The sequence below is a fragment of the Hyla sarda genome, chromosome 6 (genome assembly GCF_029499605.1).
Source record: "Hyla sarda isolate aHylSar1 chromosome 6, aHylSar1.hap1, whole genome shotgun sequence".
Taxonomy (NCBI): Eukaryota; Metazoa; Chordata; class Amphibia; order Anura; family Hylidae; genus Hyla; species Hyla sarda.
In genome coordinates, this window is record NC_079194.1 from 153,698,952 (window position 1) to 153,722,334 (window position 23,383).

Here is a 23,383-nt window from a genome sequence, read left to right on the forward strand (position 1 = left end):
AAGCCAGTAGATGTACAGCAAGAATACTGCTCTCATAGACACAGATAATTTGGCCAATAGCACATAAATTAGAATCTGTATGCATAGTACATGGATGCTTTGAATTAAAGATAACTAAACATGTAAACTCTTCCATAGATTCAGACTGTGGGTCGTATAGCTATGATCCAAATGGACTCCTTATTATAATTGTCACACAAGACAGAAGGGTCTGGTGTTGTTTCCTCCTCCATGCCCATTCAATGAACCTTGGGTCAATTTCCCACCATCTCCTTTGCTTACATTTCAGATTCCCTAAAGAGTCTAAAGAGTTATGGACCAATCTGGGCTGGGTTGCCAACAGCCCCAACCATAAGGTGACCTCACTGGCATGTCAACACTTGGCCATAGACATGTTAACATTCTTTAGCAGATGGTCGATATTAGTGACTTCACAGTCAGTGGAAGAGCTAAGATTGGAAAATAATTAACACATTTTACATGGGGGGGGGGGGGGGGGTTGTCCAAAAAACCCTTTAATGGTTTTGGTATCTAATGTGCCAAATTTCCTGCTTCATAAAATGCTTATACTTTTCCAAATCCACTGCTCCTGGTCTCCGTTGCTTTTTACCTCCTGGTGCTTGGGCCCTGACGTCAAAGAGTGCTGCTTAGCCAATCACTGACTGCGACTAGACACTGCTGCGACCAATGATCGGCAGAGCAGCAATGTCTTGCATCGACCTACCTCCAGTCTTCACTTTCACAGTCACTGGCCGCAGCGGTGGCCTGCCTCATTGTTAACGAAGAATATATTTTTGCCAGACAACCCCTTTATGTTCTCCACATCTGGAAAACAATAAGTTGCGACTGTTTCCCCATTTGATGTTTTTTTCTTTGATCTACTATAGTATCTTAGATTAAGGGGGGCTTCATACAGTTTTTTGGAAAAATGTCACTTGCTTTTTGATTTAGTTTATGGAGTCAAAGCCAGGAGTAAATTCAAAAGAAATTGGAAATAAAAGAAGGATTAAGAAATGCTCCATGCTGGAACCATTTTTAGCTTTGGCTCAAAAAACTGCATATAAAACATGAAAAACATAAAAAATTAAAATAAAAAAACACTGTGGCATGAAAACCATCTAAAAAAAATATGCAAAATGTTGCAACCATTTTTTGGGCTAAAATCTCTACTGTTCTGTGCATTTAGCTCAATATGCATACCTGAGTCATCCTAAACTGAAAACAAACACTGCATGTATTATTAACCTATTGCCATATGTTACTTCCTGTGTTATCTTTTCTATTTCTCCTATAAACACACCCTTTAAGGAAGCAATCTATATTCACTTTATCATTGTGCTAAATAAAACAACAAGAACATACTCAATGTTTATTTAAAAATACAGAAAACATTCCTCCCTTTTTCCATTAAATGCAATGTATTATAATACTACTGGAAGTCCATTATTGAGGTGACACTGGTTAACCTGCTTATAAACCTCAGGTGGATTATTTTTTTTTCCTATGTACTTTTTAAGTGCAGGTCACTTTTACCTAAAGAAACAAATTGAGCCACTATTACAATATTGTTTAAATTTAAATCTTTTGCAACATTTTTTTTTTTTTTTTTTAGAAATTAAGAAAACTAAAGGAAACACTTTGTGAGATATATTGATATATTAAAGCAGAAAGAGTGGATATAGCCTCTATTTGCAGGTATTAAAAAAAATAAAGAATCTAGCACAATGGTACATGATAGAAAGCACCCACTGGTACCAACTGGGTTCACTGCCGTATTATGACAGTGTGTTCCACGCAACAGCAGTTCATTCAAGTCATGCGCTGCAGCGGAATGGTGTCTGCTGTCTCTGTCTTCTTAATCGGGGGTGAAAGGGCCAAGTGACTGAAGATAATGATAACAATAAGACCTAAAAAGAAGAGAGCAATATCTTATATGAGTGTTTCCAAGTATGAAAATGACTATAATGTTTGGTGATGTTGTAGACACAATTAGAAAACTAAAAGGTATAAAATGTGTGTTTATTAATGGAATGATGCTGAGGCTTCACGTGGTATACTTACCTATTGCTGCCAAAGTGCCCAAGGTGATTCCCAATGCTGAAGAGACTGTAGGCATGCCTTCCATCATGTCCACGTCTATCTTGCAGTGACCTCTGGTACTACAGCGACATACTGTAACTGAGGGAATAAAGGACAATGTCATTCAAATGCTATGCATTCAGGTTTTTGGACACTTTTACTTCTTGACAAAAAGTGATTGGAACAGAACAGGAATGGCTTTTATTGGGAGTTATGAGAACATTTTTGTTTACCTTTTTATTTTACTTAATTGTTTCATGATCAAATTTAATCGATAGGTCATAGTCTGACCCCCGCCCCCCCCCCCCCCACCGCGATTTGGGTTGAGCTGCAGGAATGCTGGTTGCTTCTTGTAACTAAATTATTTTTTCTCTGATATTCTAGCTGTTTCTTACAAGAATTCTTATATGTATAAGGTTCAGTCCCTGTGCTTAACCCCTTAACGACGCAGGACGTAAATGTATGTCCTGGTGATGTGGTACTTAACGCACCAGGACGTTCATTTACGTTCTGAGCATAACCTTGGGCATCGTAGCGATGCCGGCATCATGCGCGGCAGGTCCCGGCTGTGGATCGCAGCCAGGGACCCACCGGTAATGGCGGAAACCCGCGATCCCACAGATGTCCGCCATTAACCGCTCAGATGACGTGATCAATACAGATCACGGCATCTGCAGCATCGCGATCACTTAACAGGATGATCGGATCGCCCGCAGCGCTGCCGCGGTGATCCGATCATCCTGCACGGCAGACGGAGGTCCCCTCACCTGCCTCCGCTATCTTCCGGGAGTCTTCTGCTCTGATCTGCCTTCCCGCAGACCAGAGCAGAAGATGACCGATAACCCTGATCAGTGCTATGTCCTATAAATAGCACTGAACAGGATTAGCAATCGAATGGTTGCTATAAATAGTCCCCTATGGGGACTATAAGAGTATAAAAATAAAAGTAAAAAAAAAAAAATGTGAAGAAACCCCTCCCCCAATAAAAACTTTTACCCCCAAATAGTGTAAAAAAAAATATTTTATATACATATTTGGTATCGCCGCGTGTGTAAATATCCGTACTATTAAAATAAAATGTAAATGATCCCATACGGTGAACGGCGTGAACGTAAAAAAAAAAAATAGTCAAAAATAGCTGCTTTTTTATAGCATTTTATTCCAAAGAAAATTTATAAAAAATGTAATAAAAGTTTTGTATGAGCAAATAGGGTATTAATAAAAAAAACGCAGATCACGGTGCAAAAAATGCTTATTCCGCTTATACGGAAAAATGAAAAAGTTATAGGTCTTCAAAATAGGGGGATTTTAAACGTACTAATTTGGTTAAAAAGTTTGCGATTTTTTTAAGCGCAACAGTAAAAGAAAAGTGTATAATCATGGGTATCATTTTTATTGTATTGACCCAGAGAATAAAAATCACATGTCATTTTTACCATAAATTGTATGGCGTGAAAACAAAACCTTCCAAAATTAGCAAAATTGCGTTTTTTTATTTAATTTCCCCACACAAATAGTATTGTTTTGGTTGCGCCATACATTTTATGGTAAAGTGAGTGAGGGCATTACAACGGACAACTAGTCACGCAAAAAACAAGCCATAATACTAGTCTGTGGATGAAAATATACAAGAGTTATGATTTTTTGAAGGGGAGGAGGAAAAAACGAAAACATAAAAATAAAATTGAGTCCTTAAGGTCCAAATGGGCTGAGTCCTTAAGGGGTTAAACCACAAGGCTTAAAGGGGTACTCCGCTGGAAAACATTTTTTTTAAATCAACTGATGCCAGAAAGTTAAACAGATTTGTAAATTATTCTATTAAAAAATCTTAATCCTTCAAGTACTTATCAGCTGCTATTCTTCACACACTGCTATTCTTCTTTTCTTTTTTTGAATTTCCTTTCTGTCTGACCACAGTGCTCTCTGCTGACTCCTCTGTCCATGTCAGGAACTGTCCAGACCAGGATAGGTTTGCTATGGGGATTTGCTCCTACTCTGGACAGTTCCTGACATGGACAAAGGTGACAGCAGAGAGCACTGTGGTCAGACAGAAAGGCAATTCAAAAAGAAAAGAACTTCCTGTGGAGCATACCACAGCTGATAAGTACTGGAAGGATTAATATTTTTAAATAGAAGTGATTTACAAATCTGTGTACCCCTTTAATCTGTTCTGATGCTGCGAGAAGGGAGACCAGGACAAGAACAGTAAAATGACCTGCCATAGTACTGCCCTTTCTGGTAGTAGGGAGTCAATGCATCATCATGATCTTATAATGATGTTCATAGATCAGAATGTTGGGGTGGACTGTAAGCAGTGGGGTCCCGTAGAAAAGGCATTGATTGGTCCATTACCTCCACCACGAGTGAAGTGCTATGTCTATGGGCCATCAGGCATTACCTGGTTGGTGAGAATGACACCTGGGTTACAGAACATGGCACTAACCCTTATAGGACATTGACCTGACAGGTCTCAGGACATTGATACACTAATCTTCAGGTTGAAAACAATAACATATGGGGCAATGGAACGATGTCATTTGGGATGACAGGATAATGACACATTGACATTCAAAAGCTACAAACCTGTACATTATGCAACTATTTTCGTTCATATCTTTTCCTTTTTCCTAAACTTATAAATATGTGTCCTCATCTAAAAGTCCAAGTGAACCTCAGCTGTGACATATTATGAAAATATCCATCATATGCATTTAATATTACTTGCGGGCTCTACTCATCCTAAAATAGAGAAGCAGCTGATGTGATTCCATTTAGCCTGAAAGCTTTGTCAGTACTTGCAAGTTGCTGACCACTGCATTAGCAATGACAGAACAAGAGCAGGGTTATACGGAATCAACCAGCAGGGGGCAGATCAGAACAGGCCCAACTGAGAATCAGACAGGTGGAGCCTTGTGACTTTGTAGGGCTAATTTCATTTTACAAGTAGTTAAAGCGCCATCGTGTAGCTGCCAGGAGGAGTATAGCGGTTGCCAAGGAAGAAATGAATGCATTGTTATTGTGATATTTTTTCTTCAGCAAGGCAATGGTAAATGTCAAGGAATTATACAACATTAACCGTGGTCTTTGTAATAATGAAACTGCAGCACTGATGTGAACTTACTTATTATGTAATTATACTTGCCCTTTACATGGGGAATAATAATCACCTTACAGCTTAGGCGTTAGCTGTGTGTTATTCTGCAGTATATGAGAAGCACACTGCAAGTCTGATCTCTGCTAAAGGCAATAGAGACTCTGGTGGAGTTCAGAGTTTCAATTTTCCTTTGAGGAAATTTTGCAATGTGCACGGCGCAGAAGAATCCCATTGAAAACAATGGAAGGCGGCTACACCAGAATTTCTGAGCTGAATTTCTTTGCTAGGAAATTCTGTAGTGTAAGCGCTTGTTCACACGAGCGGATTTACTTTCAAACTCAAAGCATGTTTCCCACTGTGAGTTTGAAAGGGGGTGGGCTCTCTGTGGCAAATTTTTGGAAGTGGAATCTCTGCTACGGAAAATCTGCCGCAGACCTCATTGAAGTCAATAGGGTTGGCAGCAGATTTTCAGCAGCAGAAATCTGCTGTGGACAGCCCGCAGAGCGCCTGTCCCCTTTCAAACTCACAGCGCGAAACTCGCTCCGAATTTGAATGTAAATCTGCTTGTGTGAACAAGCCCTTAATGCATCCTTCTAGGCTACTTTAGGCAGCCTGATTATTGAGAGAGAATGGTGCCATGAACCGTATATATACACAATGCAATGTATGCTAGATAAAGACCCCTGCGTGGATTAAAATGTTCTAAAGCTGTTGGTAACTTCACTTTTTGGGTTGATAATGGAGATTACTGCCTGCTTACTTAGCACCCGCTTTTTTCATCAACCATTTTGGAGTGCTCTTGGACTTATTATTTTACATTCCTATATAAGCTAAGCATCCGTTGCTATAGTAGGTATGCTTTAAAAAAAAACTAACAAAAGGATATTTCCTTCTGAATTAAATTTTAAAGACTTGACCATTCACAGTTGCAGACAGATCTATATGCATCTAGAACCAGAATAAAATTTGCAAAGCAATCGCGCACTGTAAACTATTGTATTCTTTTCTTACATTGTTACATTGCCCTTGCTGGTTTGCTGCAATCATTTTATGTCAATTCATATGTCTTGTGATGCTTTATATAGAAGATTCTCGATTAGAGGCTAGATGGTAATGTGGTGGTCTAGAACAGCATTTCCAACTGCTACCCATTGAAGTCAATAGGTTTGTTGAATGCATAGGGTACCTCTTAAAGGGATACTAACAGCATCACCTTCACTTGAATATATAGGTAAATAGTGCTGATGATACTGTTTCTAATGCACTTTAAATGGAAAAAATCAGTTGAGCCATTCCCGGGCAATAAAAGTACAGCTGGGATGCATTTTTATGAAGGACGGGTTATGTGGGGCAGGAGAAGCATTGTTCAAAAGACTGGAGACCGCTTCAATTGCTCAGAAAATGAGATTGCACATAAGGAAAAAAAATAGATTGTTCAGGAGCAGCTGAATGGATTTTTTCAAAGTAAAATGCATTTTAAACAGTATCACCCATATTAATAACCTGTATATTCAGGTTAGGCACCTGAAACTACGGATACTGGAAGCCTGTGCTAGCATTTCTCCTGCGGTGTTGGTATCAGTGTGTGAAGAGTGGGAGAAGAGGGTTGCATTGACAATCCAACACAATGGGCAGCACATTGAACACATTTTATAAGTGGTCAGAAACTTGTAAATAACTCATGAAAGAATAAAGTTATGTTAAAACCAAGCACATCATTGTTTTTTTTGTGAAATTCTCAATAAGTTTGACGTGTCACATGACCCTCTTCCTATTGAAAAAACAAAAGTTGGATAAAAAATGGCCAACTTCAAAATGGCCGCCATGGTCACCACCCATCTGGAAAAGTTTCCCCCCCCCTCACATATACTAATGTGCCACAAACAGGAAGCTAATATCACCAACCATTCCCATTTTATTAAGGTGTATCCATATAAATGGCCCACCCTGTATATGTATATACTGTATGTATATATATATATATATATATATATATAGTGTGTGGATCCAGTCTAAGAACAAAATCACTGCACACAGAGGGGTTACAGGACTGCTATCCAGGAGTCAGACTGTGTAGAAGTATAGCGTAGCAGGTGAGTCAGTTGTTGGATGGTGATGTTACAGTGAGTGCAATGAAGGCACCTACTTTATATAGCTGGTCGTTCTGTGATTGGATATTGACATCACAAAGGTGAGTGTAGTGAAATCATTCAGTCTGTATAATAGACTAGTTTAATTGAGGTTACCAGGCCTGGTGCAAAGGTTTTTGCCACCCTAGGCAAGTTTTGCTGCCCCTTGACCCCACCCATGTGCTCCTCCTGATGTATGGATGTTGGCCGAACCTGACCTTAGTGATCGCCCCTGTTTGCAATGTCGGTGAAGCTGTGCTCCTCCAGCAGGCTGAAAAAAGCGGATTATTATTGTACGGGTGGGGTGGGGGTAGCGTGGTGGGGTTTTGCTTGATGGGCAGGTGCTTCAGATGGGCGGGTGCCTTGGATGCTGGCTAACTTTATTGCAGCAGGCAGAACGGCACCCCAATCAAGAGGGCACTCTAGGTGGCTGCCTATTTTGCCTATAGGCAGAGTCGGCCCTGGAGGTTACACAGTATGTCTCTTCTGCATTCCTCCCAAATATTTTACTGTAATCTGATTTAAGGGGTTTTACAGCTCTTAACCATTCATATCCCTCCTAAGCATAGACCACCAGTAATTTGGAATTGTGACTGTAAATTAGAAAGTCATAGACTTGAGGTGATGTTATAGAAACTGCAGGAACATGTCTAGAAGTCAGAAAGTTGTGAAAGGTAACTGTAAGGTAATATAGTGTGACATAAGATTGGTAAACATTTCTCTTCAAAATCGTATACTGCAAGTCTGAGGCCATTTAGTCTCCAAAAGCCCAAAGCATAACTAAAATTAGCCCTACATATCTTCACCTCCCTGGTCCCATGAGATGTGCGGCTGTGTATGTGTCTGGCACTCAGCACCATCCTGCAAACAGAGTACACAGCCATAGTTCACCAGAAGATGTATGTGAGCGAGCACTCAAAACACACTTAAAATAGAATGATGTGTCTGCCTGGGGGCACAAGCAGCACGAGTCATTAGTAACAGAAATCCATCCTTGCCAAAAGAAATGTTTATTGAGCTAGAGAGCCAATTCTTCTACGTGACAAGCACAGTTGAGCAGACAAATCATACAAACTACAACACAAAGTGTGGAATACGCAAACCTATATAATAGGGGATTGTTTTCCCTGCAACATTATTATTCCATCATATGAAGGACCCATAGCTAGAGCAGAGAAGGCTTGGTTATTTTACATTTCCCATGTTTCCCTGCAGCCTGCCAACATTGCTCTATAGTATGTCAACAACAGGCTATAAGGTGATGTAATACATTGTATGTGTTCTGGATGTTGCAATGATTATAGGTGAGTGTGAGTGAAAATGTTTGTTTTTCTTTTGTTACAAATGTTACCATTTTTTAAGGATGACTTTACCTTTTAGTTGAACATATATATTCTGGGGATCAGTTCCATTATCAGTAATGATGACCGGCACATGATGGATTGCAGGTTCAATGTAACGAACTGCCATGGATAGATAAGCATGGGTGCCTGTGGAAGAATAGCACACAAGTCTCAGTTCTTATATTATAGTGTAACAGTTTATTAATGAAACATGGCTTTGTGGGTGAGCTGTTCCAGTACAGGACCTAGTTCCCTCAGGAAGAGTCCATAGGGCTCTCCTGGAGGGCTCACCCCTTGCTCACCCTTCACTGTCTTATCTGAATGCACTGTAAATCTATATTGTGTACATATTGTTCTTGTGTATAAAGTTGCACAGTTTGTATAAAATGTATAGGATCTTTCTTGGTCATGTGACCTACTGTCATATGATATACCCAGAGTTCTATGGGCACAGGGACCCCAGGCATTAGCAACCAATGGGCTTTAGTCCAGCCCCCTAATATATAAGGGGCTGTAGTCTCTATTCTCACTCTCTTATCTCCTGAACCTAAAGAAAGCATAAAGTCCTGCATACTGCAAATTCATCTCATCTAGGCCAAAGCCTAAAGAAACGCATCCACTTCTAAAACGTGCGTTACAATTCTCTCTACAAATCCAGTGACTACTACTGAGCTAAGGAATATATTAGTAGCACAGTGGCCTGTCTAAATATCTCAATAACTACAAGTCCAAGCAAGCCTGCAAGGTATCCTGTGTCCTGGTTGCCTCTGAAGGAACTGCATAATTGTGAAGCCTGTTCCCTAAACATTTCAAGTAAAAGTTCCAGTTTATTCAGAATCCTTGCTGTGGACATTCCTTTATTACAAAACCGTTTTTTGGGTTGGTTGACGGCGGTTACCATACCGGAATAACCACACCCTGGCGTCACGAACACTAAGGGGTTAACAACATCTTTCCCCCCGGGTTAATACCAGCAGACCCTGCTACATACTGCAATATTCTTTAGTTATTCCTTATTCATTAACTTTTTCTTCTATATCTTTATATACATATATAATTATTTTTTAATTTTAATTTTAATTTATATATTCTTTCTTCCTTCATCCCATCCTCACAACCCAGTGCCACCACTCATTCATACACCATACTATTGCCCCCCCCCCTCATTTGCATACACACATATTTATTCACCACACAATCTCACCCGTTCATATTTCAATTTATATTTATTTATTTTTTGTTTCATTTAACTATTTATTGTCTCTACATATCCCTCTTACTGTACTGCCAGAATGAGACCCTGTACACCTGGTCCAGTCACCCATTTTTTTCCCCTCATTCATTTTCTATTCATTACACACTGACTATGTTCAGCCATCTTTGTGTAGCCACAATTATCTTTTCCTCTAGTGACCGGGGCCGGCGCGTATGCGCATTAGTATACTAAACGGCCATCTTAGTGAGGCCCATTTACATAGCCCTCCTCTCGCGTTACCCTATCATTGGTAACGTGAGTTCATACCCTCACATGATCTAACGTGCCCGTATGGCTCCTCCGGTCCGCAGTTTCATGGCGCCACGTATCAGGTGTGTTCTTCAATTCTTATAGACATACAAACACTATATATACCGAGGCCATCCCAGTCCACTTCACTCCTCGACAAAGCCGCTTCCGGCAAAACGCGTCGGAGTTGTGGAGGTGGACTGGGGTGAGTCCTGTGCCAGCTGATACCAAGGCTTTTCTTTTCTCTTACCTTCACCTTTTATTATCATCGCTAGCTGCTAGTTTCTACACTTGCCGCTATCCTGTTTGCTGCTAGTTACCTTACTTGCTGCTACCTGTCTGCTGCTAATCACCATTACTGCTGCTAAGACCCAGATATTATTTATTTATCAATTCACTACTGGGTTTCATGTTCAAGTTTTTTATCTGTTATATTTGCACAAAATTTGCACCATATATGCCCCCTATGTATTTCACTAGTGTGCTGTGATTAATCACCATTTATTAATTAATTTTTTCATTAACAGTAATAATTTTATCTTCATAATTTTTTGAATTAATTTTTTGTTTCTTGGCCACTGTGTGGAGTGTGTTGTTTCATGCGTTTTTGCACATTTACCTTTTTTGCACATATTCCCTGTGTATAGTTTAACAACACTCCTTTCTTCCTTGGTGTGTACAATCCCATTATAATAATTGCAGCTTACTAGCAGCCTTGTGGTTTGTTTTATATACTGTCTATACTCATTCTTATTGGTACACAGGCTCCCTCACCCCAGTATCCACCTTATATTTTGTACATGTATTTTTAACCCTTACGTTTATATTTTTTATGAATTGATTCTGTATATATATATATATATATATATATATGCATTTTAACCAATATATCAATACAATTATTTTTATATGCGATTACGCTTGTTATAAGTTATTTACATTGGGGCAAATTCACAGTTCTGTGTGGTTTCCCACACCTGTAGGTTTATTCATAGTTGCTCTTTTAGTGAAAAGTTCCCCCACCATACTTGTTCTATTTTTATTTTCTGAGCCCTAGAGGAAAGTTTTTTTTTCGGTTATATACATACTGCAACACCCCAGTCACCACAATGGGTAACTGAGGTAACCTTGAGCAATACAATATGAACACTTTTCTTTTTTTACTTTCTGTACCCTTTGTAAAAGCTACATCTGTTATAATACATGACAATGTATTATTGTCATGACAGCAAAGCAGTAGGGAGAAAAGTAGCATCGTAGCCTGAAAACTGGAATAGAAACAAAAGCTCTAGATTTTTTTCAGTTTTTTTTCTTCTGTAAATTCTTTATTTAGGGTTTTAGGAAATAGAACATATTGGGGGAGATTTTATCAAAACCCATCCAGAGGAAAAGTTGCCCAGTTGCCCATAGCAACCAACCAGATTGCCTTTTCCATTTTTAACAAGGCCTCTGAAAAATGAAAGAAGCAATCTGATTGGTTGCTATGGGCAACTGGGCAACTTTTCCTCTGGACAGGTTTTCATAAATCTCCCCCATTGAGTGGTGCGATGAATAAAACAATAAAAGTAGATGTCCATCCAAGCACGCGGGCCAAGCAAGTGAGAACTCCATCATGTCAACATATAAACTGTAGATGAATAAATGAAAGAACAATAATGGGAAAAAACTGTAAAAGTATGGGGAAAAAAACTGTAAAAGTAGTAATTAAAACAAGGTATTGTGCACAATCCGGGAAATAGAAAGCAAAGAGAAAGAAGACATGAGAAGAGGGGATGGAGATAGGTAAAGAGTGAATATAAATAAAAGCAGGAAAGTAGAAAGTGATTAAATTTGAAGGTGAATGTCATATCTTTCAAATTCCCCTAGGTTATGAGCTCTCCGGTAATTGAGAGGTAGATCGTGACTTGAATGACCACAAAGAACGTAATCTTCCTTATGAGAAAAAGGGCCAGCCCTGTACCGTTAGAATAACAATGAAAAGCACAAAATGTTTTATGCAATTATTTGCAACATTATACTTAGATGGAACAGCTACACTTTTGTTGTAGGTTTCAATGCATACCATTTAGAGCAGTCACCTTCCATTGTCGAAGAAGTGTAGCGTCATCAGGAAGCCTGACTGTGAAGGGGGTGCTGATTCCTGCTGAATCTCTGTTACGTACTTGAATAATAACTCTCTGTTTCTCTCGTTTTGGTGTGCAGAAATACTCATTTGCATTGTTGCCATTTGGAACATTACTGTTGCTGGGAATGTACATGTTAGCATCTAGTATCCGTATCACAACATCTGCAGTAGCTGATAGACCTGGTTCCCCTAAAAAAATACATAATGTTATTATTATTGTTATTATTATTATAAATAATTATTCATAATTATTTTTTAGCGCCCTTGGTTCAAGAGTGCTGTATAAGGGGTAAAATATATAAGGGGTAAAATACATGATGAAAATACAATGAAAGTGGAACAGTTAATGACACACTGATATAAAGGGGTAGGGGAAGGGAAATGGTAGGTGGGGGAGACAGCTGGTCATCAGGGAGCAGTTGGGCTGTTGTAGGCTGTCCTGAAGAGATGGGTTTTCAGGTTCTTTTTGAAGGTCTTGATGGTGGGTGACAGCCTGATGGGTTGGGGTTGCTGGTTCCAGTGTATTGGGGAAGCGCAGGAGAAGTCTTAGAGACAGTTGTATGAGGTGTGGATGAGGGCAGGCAGAGGTCTTGAGAAGAACGGAGATTACGTGAGAGGCGATAGAAGGAGATTAGGTCAGAGATGTATGGGGGAGAAACATTGCGGATGGCCTTATAATCTATGGTTAGCAGTTAAACTGAATTTGTTGGGCAATAGGTAGCCAGTGAAGGGATTGACAGAGGGGATAGGTAGGGGAGGAACAAGGGGAGAGGTGGATTAGTCGGGCAACCAAGTTGAAGATTGATTGAAGGGGGCAAATGTGTTTTTAGGAAGGCCAGAGAGAAGGATGCTACAGTAGTCCAGGCGTGAGATGATGAGGGCACTTACCAGTAGTTTAGTAAGTAAAAGTTGAGGAAGGACCAAATTCGAGAAACGTTTTCGAGATGGAGGTGACAGAAAGTGGTAAGGGCTTGTAGAGAGGTAGATTTGAGTGTCGGTGTGAGGTTTTGGAGAGGTGTGTTTGAAAGGTTCAATAAGGAGCAATGGTGGGTGAAAATGAAGTCAAGTGTGGGACCTTTCTATGTATGGTCTTGGAGGATCACTGAGTAAGGCCAAAGGAGGAGGTTAGCCATAGGAGTTTAGAGGCAGATGACTTGGATATGTTGATAGGGAGGTTGAAGTCACCCATGATGACAGAGGGTATGTCCAGTAAGAAGTAGTGTATGGAGCAAGGTGATAAAGTGGTCAATGATGGTGGTTACATGTCATAGTGATCGGTAGATGACGACCACTTGGAGGTTGAAGAGAGAGTAGATGCGGACAGAGTGTACTTCAAAAGAAGAGAAGAGGGGACAAAGGAGTGAGGAGGTGGAGTTGAGGTGAAAGAGCAGTTCTCTGACAGAAGCAGGCCAACATCACCTCCACGCTTGTTACCTTGGCGCATGGAGGTGGGGGGGGGGGAGTTGGTGGTCAACATAGAAGAGTGCTGCAGGGAAGACATTGTCTGATGGTGTAAAGGATGTAAACTATGTTTCTGTAACACCTTAGGTTAGATTGTGGTCATTAACCCCACCAGGACCAAGGGCCCTCGCATCCTGGGACTTAAGGACCAAGAGCATACCTGTCCGCCCTGGTCCCGTTAACAGGGTTTAAACCATCCTCACGAGCGGAGAATGGGGTAAACCCGGTGGGTCCTGGTTGCTACAGGCTGCCAGATCCCACGGCTAATGCCAGGCATTAACCCTTTAGATCGTGGCATCTAAAATGCAGGGTTAACAGTGCCGGTAGCTCAGTGGAGCTGATCAGGACATCCGCAGCGACATTTTGGGTCCAAATCAGATAAGTGAATGGAGGGAGGGTAGCAGAGTACAGGCTAGAGCAGCAGAGCACCGAGAACACTGATCAATGCTATGCTATGGTATAGCATTGATCAGTATATGCAATCAAAAGATTGCAAAATAAATTAAGTGTAAAAAAAAGTGAATAGAAGTGAATTAACCCCTTCCCTATTAAACGTTTAATCCCCTCCCCCCTTTCCCATTTTTTAAACAAAATAATGTAAAAAAAATAATAATCATGTGGTACCACGTAAATGTCTGAACTATTAAAATATAAGATTAGCTAAAGTCCAAAATTGTGCATTTTTAGTCACTTCATATACCATAAAAAACTTCATATACCATAAAAGAAAGTTTTTTGCAGACAGAGTGTGTGTTCCAGAGTGCACCCAAGAAAGGGACAGGATACGGGCAGACGTGTATGAGGTTAGAGGGGGAATTTGGGGAAGTTATTTGGGGAAGGTCAGAAAGTTTGAGGATTAGGGAGGTAAGGGTCATGGGCAAGAGGGAAGAGTGAGGGGGAAGATTAGATATGGTGCTGCTACCATCAGTTTCCTTCTGGTTTAATTTTGGTATAATTCTTTAGGTATGGTTGTGTTTCTATGCTTTGGTTGACAGGTCAATGGCTAACCACAGCTGTACAAGTTATAGTCAGACTACTAAGATAATCAAAAAGGGGTGGGAGAAGCAGTTGCGTACCAAGGGGGGTGTGGGGGGGGGGGCGGCCCACCCCGGGTGCCACTCACAAGGGGGACGCCAGGGGCGGACTGACTGCATATACCTATGGGGAAGAGGGGGGGGGTGTAACTGCCAATACCTATGGGAAAGAGGGGGGAGTTTACTCTGCATACCTATGGGGAAGAGGGGGGGCTACTCTGCATATACCTATAGGTAAGAGGGGGGTGTAACTGCATATACCTATGGGAAAGAGGGGGGTGTAACTGCATATACCTATGGGAAAGAGGGGGTGTAACTGAATATACCTATGGGAAAGAGGGGGTGTGTGTAACTGCATATACCTATGGGAAAGAGGGGGGGAGTCTAACTGAATATACCTATGGGAAAGAGGGGGGTATAACTGCATATACCTATAGGTAAGAGGGGGGTGTAACCGCATATACCTATGGGAAAGAGGGGGGCGTAACTGCATATACCTATGGGAAAGAGGGGGGTGTAACTGCATATATCTATGGGAAAGAGGGGGGGGGGTGTAACTGCATATACAGTACAGGCCAAAAGTTTGGACACACCTTCTCATTCAGAGTTTTCTTTATTTTTATGACTATGAAAATTGAAGATTCACACTGAACGCATCAAAACTATGAATTAACACATGTGGAATTATATACATAACAAAAAAGTGGAAAATATGTCATATTCTAGGTTCTAGCCACCTTTTGCTTTTATTACTGCTTTGCACACTCTTGGCATTCTCTTGATGAGCTTCAAGAGGTAGTCACCTGAAATGGTCTTCCAACAGTCTTGAAAAAGGTCCTAGAGATGCTTAGCACTTGTTGGCCCTTTTTGCCTTCACTCTGCGGTCCAGCTCACCCCAAACCATCTCGATTGGGTTCAGGTCCGATGACTGTGGAGGCCAGGTCATCTGGCGCAGCACCCCATCACTCTCCTTCTTGGTCAAATAGCCCTTACACAGCCTGTAGGTGTGTTTGGGGGTCATTGTCCTGTTGAAAAATAAATGATGGTCCAACTAAATGCAAACCGGATGGAATAGCATGTCGCTTCAAGATGCTGTAGCCATGCTGGTTCAGTATGCCTTCAATTTTGAATAAATCCCCAACAGTGTCACCAGCAAAGCACCCCCACACCATCACACCTCCTCCTCCACACCAGCACACCTGTGAAGTGAAAACCATTTCAGGTGACTACCTCTTGAATCTCAACTAGAGAATGCCAAGAGTGTGCAAAGCAGTAATCAAAGCAAAAGGTGGCTTCTTTGAAGAACCTAGAATATGACATATTTTCAGTTGTTTCACACTTTTTTGTTATGTATATAATTCCACATGTGTTAATTCATAGTTTTAATGCCTTCAATGTGAATATACAATTTTCATAGTCATGAAAATTAAGAAAACTCTGAATGAGAAGGTGTGTCCAAACTTTTGGTCTGTACTGTACCTATGGGAAAGTGACCCCCCCCCGACCTACAATGGCCTCCGACATATGATCATTTCAACATGCGGTGGCCTGTCAAAGGCCATCGCATGTTGAAGGCAGCATCAACATATGATGCCTTTGTATGTTGGGGCCATCGCATAAACGCTGCCCCGTGTGCTCCGGTGATGGTCTCCTACCTGTCCTCGGGGCTCCGAAGCGTCCTTTTCGGGATTTCCTCCATCGCCGGCGCGCTCCATTGTCGTCATCACGTTGCCGCGCACGCCGTCCCGTCATCCAATAGGAGCAACGCGCGTAGTGATGTGATGATGGCGACGTGAGAGCGACGATCCCGGGCAGCAGAGACGTTCTGGAGCGGCGGGGACACCACGGGGACGCAACGACAGCGATGGAGGGCGACATCCAGGGCAGCGGTGATGAGCGGTGACGGGTCCGGAGTGGCGGGGACAGGTGAGTACAACTTCCTATTCTTTACATTGCACGGATCCCTCAACAAACGATGGTTCATTTGGAACGTATTATCATTGTATGTTGAGGGACCACTGTACCTATGGGAAAGAGGGTGGGGAGTAACTCTGCCTATACCTATGGGGAAAGGGGAGGAAAGGGGGGGTGGGGTAACTATTCCTATACCAATGGGAAGAGGGGGGTAACTCTGCCTATACCAATGGGGAAGGGGGGGTAACTCTGCCTATAACAATGGGGAAGAGGGGGGTGTAATTCTGCCTATACCAATGGGGAAGAGGGGGGGGGTAACTCTGCCTACACCTACAGGGAAAGGGGGTGGGGGGACTCTGCTGCCTATACTTAAGGAGAAAGTGGGGTTAACTCTGTTCCTATACCTATTGGGAAGGGGGTTTAACTCTGCTGCCTATACCTATGGGGAAGGGGGGTTAACCCTGCTGCCTATAACTACAGGGAAGGGGGGCTACCTAACTTTATATCTGGATACCTAACTACTTACCTACATACCAAGATATCTAACTATGTACCTGGCCTTCATACATGGCTGCCTAACTACCTAGCTAGCCCCCTACCTACCTACATATCTGGCTTCCTGATCTACCTACCTAGTTACCTATTTACCTGGCGACCCACCTACCTGCCCTTTTACTGTGCAGGACACCAAGGAGGGCATTATTACAGTTTGTGGGCCTATAGATGGAAAGATTGTGTAGAGGAGGGGAGAGCGCTAGAAAAATGCAGAGTCTGACATGTTTTTCCTGCAGATATTAAGAGATCTACATGGTGGTCTTATCCGGACGGAGAAGAGAAGGAAAGAGGACGCCACTGATAAGAAAATACGTAATTGTGAGTCCCAAAATGTAACTGTAATCACTTATATGGTATACACATTCTGTGTACAGCTGATATCTACCGCCATATGGTCCTGTATATAATCACATATATTGTATACAGATCCTGTGTACAGCTGTTTTCCACCGCCATATGGTCCTGTATATAATCACTTATACAGATCCTGTATAGTATACTGGTCTGTGTATAGTGGTTTTATTCAGTACAGTATGGCGGTATTATCCAGTTATTGTGTGGTGGTATATATTTACTCCTTGTATACCAGTATTATTGGTCATGGATATTTACCTACGTTAAAGTGTTTCTTACATATATACATTTTAGTTTATTGTGTGTGTGGGATTTGGGTGGAATAGGGGCATGGCATAAGATTGACGAGCTGCAGAGCCTAGCAGGGGCCCTTGCCTTTTTTTGGTCCAAGGGCCCTGAGTGTTGTTAGTCCACCCCTGGGGGGAGGGGGGAGAGGGGGTGTAATTGAAGGGGAGGAGGGGAGGGGGTTGTGGGTGCCAAATGCTCTAGGTACGCCCCTGGGGAGAAGGATGGAAGGGAAGCCATGTCATATCATTCAAAGTACAGAAAGATAGAAGCAATACAAAAAGACAATGGGAGAAGTAGTAATTGTGTAATATTTTTTTTTTAAATAATAACTGTATCTTTCTTTTATCTTCCTAACGGACTAAACACATTTTATTCCCTTCTTAATATAAAGCATAATTTATACTTGCTTTTTCACGACATCACTCACTACTACTGCAGGACTTGTTGCTTTTTAGTCCACCACCTTCCCATTATTTGACACAGAGAACAGTTTCATGGGCCAGCAACAAAAAAATTCAGATGAGGATTTGTACTTTGAGATTTTATTCTTCTCTCACACTATAGCAATGGCTTGCTCTGAAAATGTGTACCCCTACGGTTATTAAAGAATGGAAAATAAGAAGTACCTTCAGGGGATTCGCCATCCACTCATTCATTCTGCTGCTATCTGCTCTTGGCTTTTTGGAGATATTGATGTTTCTACCCAGGTGACTGTGCACTGGTGGTAATGTAGACAGTTCTAGGCTATCATAACTACAATGATTCAATGTAAATTGCACATTAATTAAAATATGAATAATTGTGTAGGTAACATGCATCCCTTCCTTTTAATGCAGGCATGTCTCAGGACACAAAGAATGACCTTGCAACAGCCACTCCAAAACCTTATATTTCATTGGTATTATAAAAGGAGAACTCTCCTGCCAAAAAACGTATCGCCTATCCCCAGGATGAGAGATACGTTTTTCAGCATGACATATCTCCTTTAAAGACAAGTGAAAGTGAACAAGTGAAAAATACTGTTTTAAGAGAAGGGACATATATGTCAATAAAAAGGGGTTTGTAAGACTCATGGCAGTAGGCAGAAGCACTTAGTGTAGTAGTGGATCCGCTGAATCGGTGTGGTAGATGACGTGGGCCTTGCCAGGGAGCGGAGTCTAAGGTTCCGCTGGTTTTCACCAGAACCTGCCGCAAAGCGGGATGGATTTGCTGCTGCAGGCGGCATCCAGGTCGCTACCCCTGGCACAACTCGACCACACAGGAGATTCTAGGCACAGGAGGGATAAGGCAACTCGATGTCTGGATAGCAGAAGGTCAGGGCAGGTGGCACAGGTGCGAAGTCAGGAACGCAGCAGGAGGTCAAAGGCAGGTGGCACACGAGCAAGGTCAGGAAACGAAACTGAGGGGTCAGGAACTGGCAAGGCAAGACACTGAATTTCTTTCACTAGGGCACAATGGCAAACAAAGATCCGGCAGGGGTTAGTAGGAAGTGCAGGTACTTATAGAAAAGATGCAGGTGTATGTCATAATTACTGGCGCACTGGCCCTTTAAATCTGAGAGCTCCGACACGCGCGCCCTAGGAGCAGGGGCATGTGCACTGGCACTGCAAGAGGACGGAAGGGACAGCAGAGAGTGGAGGCGAGTGATGGGCTGGAATTCGCATGCGGGTGCGTCCCGCCATACGACTCCCAGCCCCACCGGTAGATGAAGACAGAGCAGGGGAGCGCTTATGGCCAGCGTGTGTGGCTGGAGCGCAGGACGTAACAGGGTTGCAACTCGATTCGGTATAGCATAATAATATCGCAGTTACAGCATATACCATAGAAATGATCCAGAGCACCACATGGGCATCAAGTCCTTATTGCATTTTCTCTGTCACTTTTTTTTAAGTCAATGAGAATATAAATAAATGCCAGGGAGAGTTTTAAATGAGAACATATCAAAACCCAAAATCTACACCAAAGGTTAATTTCCTTGTACAAAAAAAATTTCAAATCTCCTTCACATGGGTATTACCGTTACCCACTATAAATATTTAGTGTCCAATGTCACAAAAAAAAACACAGAATTTCCAGTTCATGTGAACGTACCATAAGAAGTTGTTTTTCCATTGGGAGAACCTTTATTTTTATAAGTCTATGGACATTGTCCATTGGTTTCCCCTGCTTGAGAGCCTACATCATTGAGTCAGAAGGAAGAACTGCAAAGAGCAGCACTTGACTTAGAAGGCTTAGTGCCGCCTCCCACTGAGTAGCCTTTTTGGAGCCAAACTTTTGGTGATCAGTTTATAATAAGAAGAGCTGCTCAATGAAAGAGGGTTATCCTGATCGGAAATCCCACTTTACTTTAATATTTGCAATGTAACATGACAGAAAAGATTTGATATCAAATGTGTAGTCGTTTCATAAACGGCCGCATCTTTGGGCCATGCGCTAGCAGTTGATGGGTTAAGTCTGAGTAATGTTGGTCCACCCCCTTATTGCATCATTTTCTGATGACTGTCATTTATCATCTATTCTACATGATGTAAGGATAAAAAAAAATCTTTACTCAGCTCTGTCCATGCAATGACAACAAAAATCCCTTTCACAGCACATAGATATTGAGAGGAAAATGTAATTGTATATTTAAATGGGCAATTTTTTATCAGCTTCTACGTAGGTAAAGGCTTGCAGAAAGGATTAACTATTTCATTGCTCTCCATTGTATATCAGAACAATTCTGACAGTAGAAGCATTTGTTAAATAAACAACAGAGAAGCAAACTGACCCTTATAAGACACATTATGGGTAAATTACAGTCTATAGGTTTAGAAAATGTAGTTTTTTTTTACTGGATTGAAAACTGGCTCACGGACCATACCCAGAGAGTGGTGGTAAAGAATTCTTACTCTGAATGGCCCAGTTATATGGTGTACCCAGTACTGTAGTATTTAGCTATTTATTAATGATACAAAGGGTGGGATTCAATTTCATGTTTCTACTTCTGTAGAGGACACCAAGCTGTGTAGTCCAATGCGATCCGTGGAAGATGTTGGCTTGGGCACGCTGACATTTGGGCATCCACTTGGCATAGACTTGTTGGGTGAGGACATAATGTTACTGCTTTACAATTGGTTTGCATTTTCTAGAATATGCTGTTTAGTTCTGGGCACCAATTCATAGAAAGAATTTCCTGGTTTGGGGAAAAAGTATATAGATGAACAACAAAACTGTTAACTGGTATGGAAGATTTTAGTTAAGGAAAAAATAAAAAATTACATTTAAAAAAAAAAAACTGAGGGGGCATAATGAACTTGTTTTAGTATATACAGTCAATAGCCTGAAAAGAAATAAAAGCTGTTTCCTGTAAAACCCCTTCAAAAGACAAGGGGGAACTCTCTCTCCATGTGAAGGTGAGGTCTCCAGCAGCAAGAAAATATCTTCAAAACCTGTGCAGAGGAAAAGTGGAGCAGTTACCCATAGCAACCAATCAGCTTCTGAAAAAGCCTTAGAAAAAAAAGAAGCAATCTGATTGGTTGCTATGGGCAACTGGTCAACTTTTCCTCTGCACAAATTTTAATACAGTAAACCTCCCCCTGTGTTTCTATGGAGTAGACTACCTATGAAGCTTGTCACAGCAGTGACAGTAAATGGCTTAAAAGAGGGCTTAGGCTATGTTCACTTGGCAGAGTTTCCTCACTGAATTTTCTTTGCTTCTCCCCATGCAAAAAAAACCCTGACACACAATTTATTTGAAGCAGATTCTAAGCAGAATTTCCATATTGATGTAGATGGAGGGTCCTGATAAGGAGTATTTTCTACTTCATGAACGGTCATGTCAAGTTGATCATTGTGTGTCCCACTGATTGAAGCTTTGGCAATAGGCTGCACTCTCAAGGGAAATCCAACAGCAATTGTTAGGTTTCCATCCACTAAGGCCGGGTTCCCACTTCGGAATTTCTGGCTGGACAAAATCCAGCCAGAGATTCCAAGTGCAGTGCGCTGACAGCACAGACATTGCCATTCCCACAAAATTAAACTTTCAGGTCTCAATTGTAAGCATCATGGATGGAATAAACTGTATGGAAGAAACCAAACACTATTCAACACCTGCCTAAAACCATCCCTACAGTGAAACATCGTGGTGGCAGCCAGTGACAAATTTATCACTAGGCCAACAAGGCCCGGGCCTAGGCCTGCAATTTGAGTGGGGAGGCAGAAATGCAGTCCAACTACACCACTTCCTGCACTGTTGCTCAGAGGGAGAGCCAAGCCATGTACACAGCTTAACAGCCAGAAGAGGGCGCTCAATAACTGGTATCTGACTTCTAGCTGACAATCACCGCTGCTCTATCATTGTATTGCTGTGCCTGTCTCCGCGAGGGTGCCCCTATCCCACCAGTCTCCAACCATGCCTGAGGAAAAGCTCATGGCTTCTTGCTCCGATATGCATTGTCATCGGTAAACCTTATATAGACAGGGGGGGATTCCAAATCATGTCCAATCAAAGAAACATCAAAGAAAATTGGGAGGCCTCCAGAGCTGAATGTCAAGTGTCATAGCAAAGAGTCCAAATGCTAAATTGTAACTAAACAATAACCCTGCTGATGTGGTGAAGGATTAGAAGATACAACATCTCTGTTTTACAGTAGGAGCAGCTCACATGTTCCTTACTAATCCCTTGTGAACACCTCCTACTGACGCTGTACATTATATACTCTGTTTCATGTAATCTTCATTTCAATTCAGATTGGAACAATATAGCAATCATGGATAATTACAGTGCACGGCTTTTATACACAGCTGTCTGTAAACTCTGTGTGGTTTAAGAAAAAAATAGCCTATGTCTACAAGAACCTGCCTTGCTGTTTTATCATCTGACATCTGCAGAATCAAAAGTATTTAGCAGGTGGTCCCTTCCCTGTCCACTTTAGGTGGAAAAATATAGCAAATATGTAAAAAAAAATGACTTCCTACCAACAATCTGTACACTTGCTTTGCCTGAAAAGCTGAGTTTAAATACTAAAGTCAATTATGTAAATGTCAAGCAATGTTGATAGTCTGCATTCTGCCAGTACTTAGCCTTCCGTATAAGCCTCTACATGTGGGCAGCACAGCGGTTAATACCACTTACATCCGTAAAGTCATGGTCACAAATGCCACCAGAGAAACATCTGCAAGTTTTCTATGTTTATTCTTTTTTATGATGTTTTCCAGGATTTTGATATTGATGAATTATACTTATAGGGGGAAAGTTATCAAAACCTGTGTAGAGGAATAGTGGTGCAGTTGTCCATAGCAACCAATCAGATCACTTCTTTAAGTTTTTAAAATGCCTCTGAGAAATAAAAGAAGCAATCTGATTGGTTACTATGGGCAACTGCACCACTCTTCCTCCACACAGGTTTTGCTAAATCTTCCCTATAGGCCAGCAATATTAACCCCTTAAGGACGCAGGGTTTTTCAGTTTTTTGCATTTTAATTTTTCCCTCATCAGCTTTTAAAAATCATAACGCTTTCA

At 41.5% G+C, this 23,383-nt stretch overlaps 1 protein-coding gene across 1 annotated transcript in view; it reads right to left on the reverse strand.

Moving 5' to 3' along the window:
* Positions 1-503: 503 nt before the first annotated feature.
* CDH16 (cadherin 16) overlaps positions 504-23,383 on the reverse strand; it is a 212,665-nt gene continuing 189,785 nt past the window's right edge. The window contains exons 15-18 of the mRNA XM_056525592.1: positions 12,212-12,463; positions 8,676-8,792; positions 2,062-2,178; positions 504-1,907 (exon numbers count right to left, since the gene is read on the reverse strand). Of these exons, the coding sequence (XP_056381567.1) occupies positions 1,810-1,907; positions 2,062-2,178; positions 8,676-8,792; positions 12,212-12,463 (584 nt within the window). The 3' untranslated portion in view covers positions 504-1,809. The remainder of the gene's footprint in view (positions 1,908-2,061; positions 2,179-8,675; positions 8,793-12,211; positions 12,464-23,383) is intronic.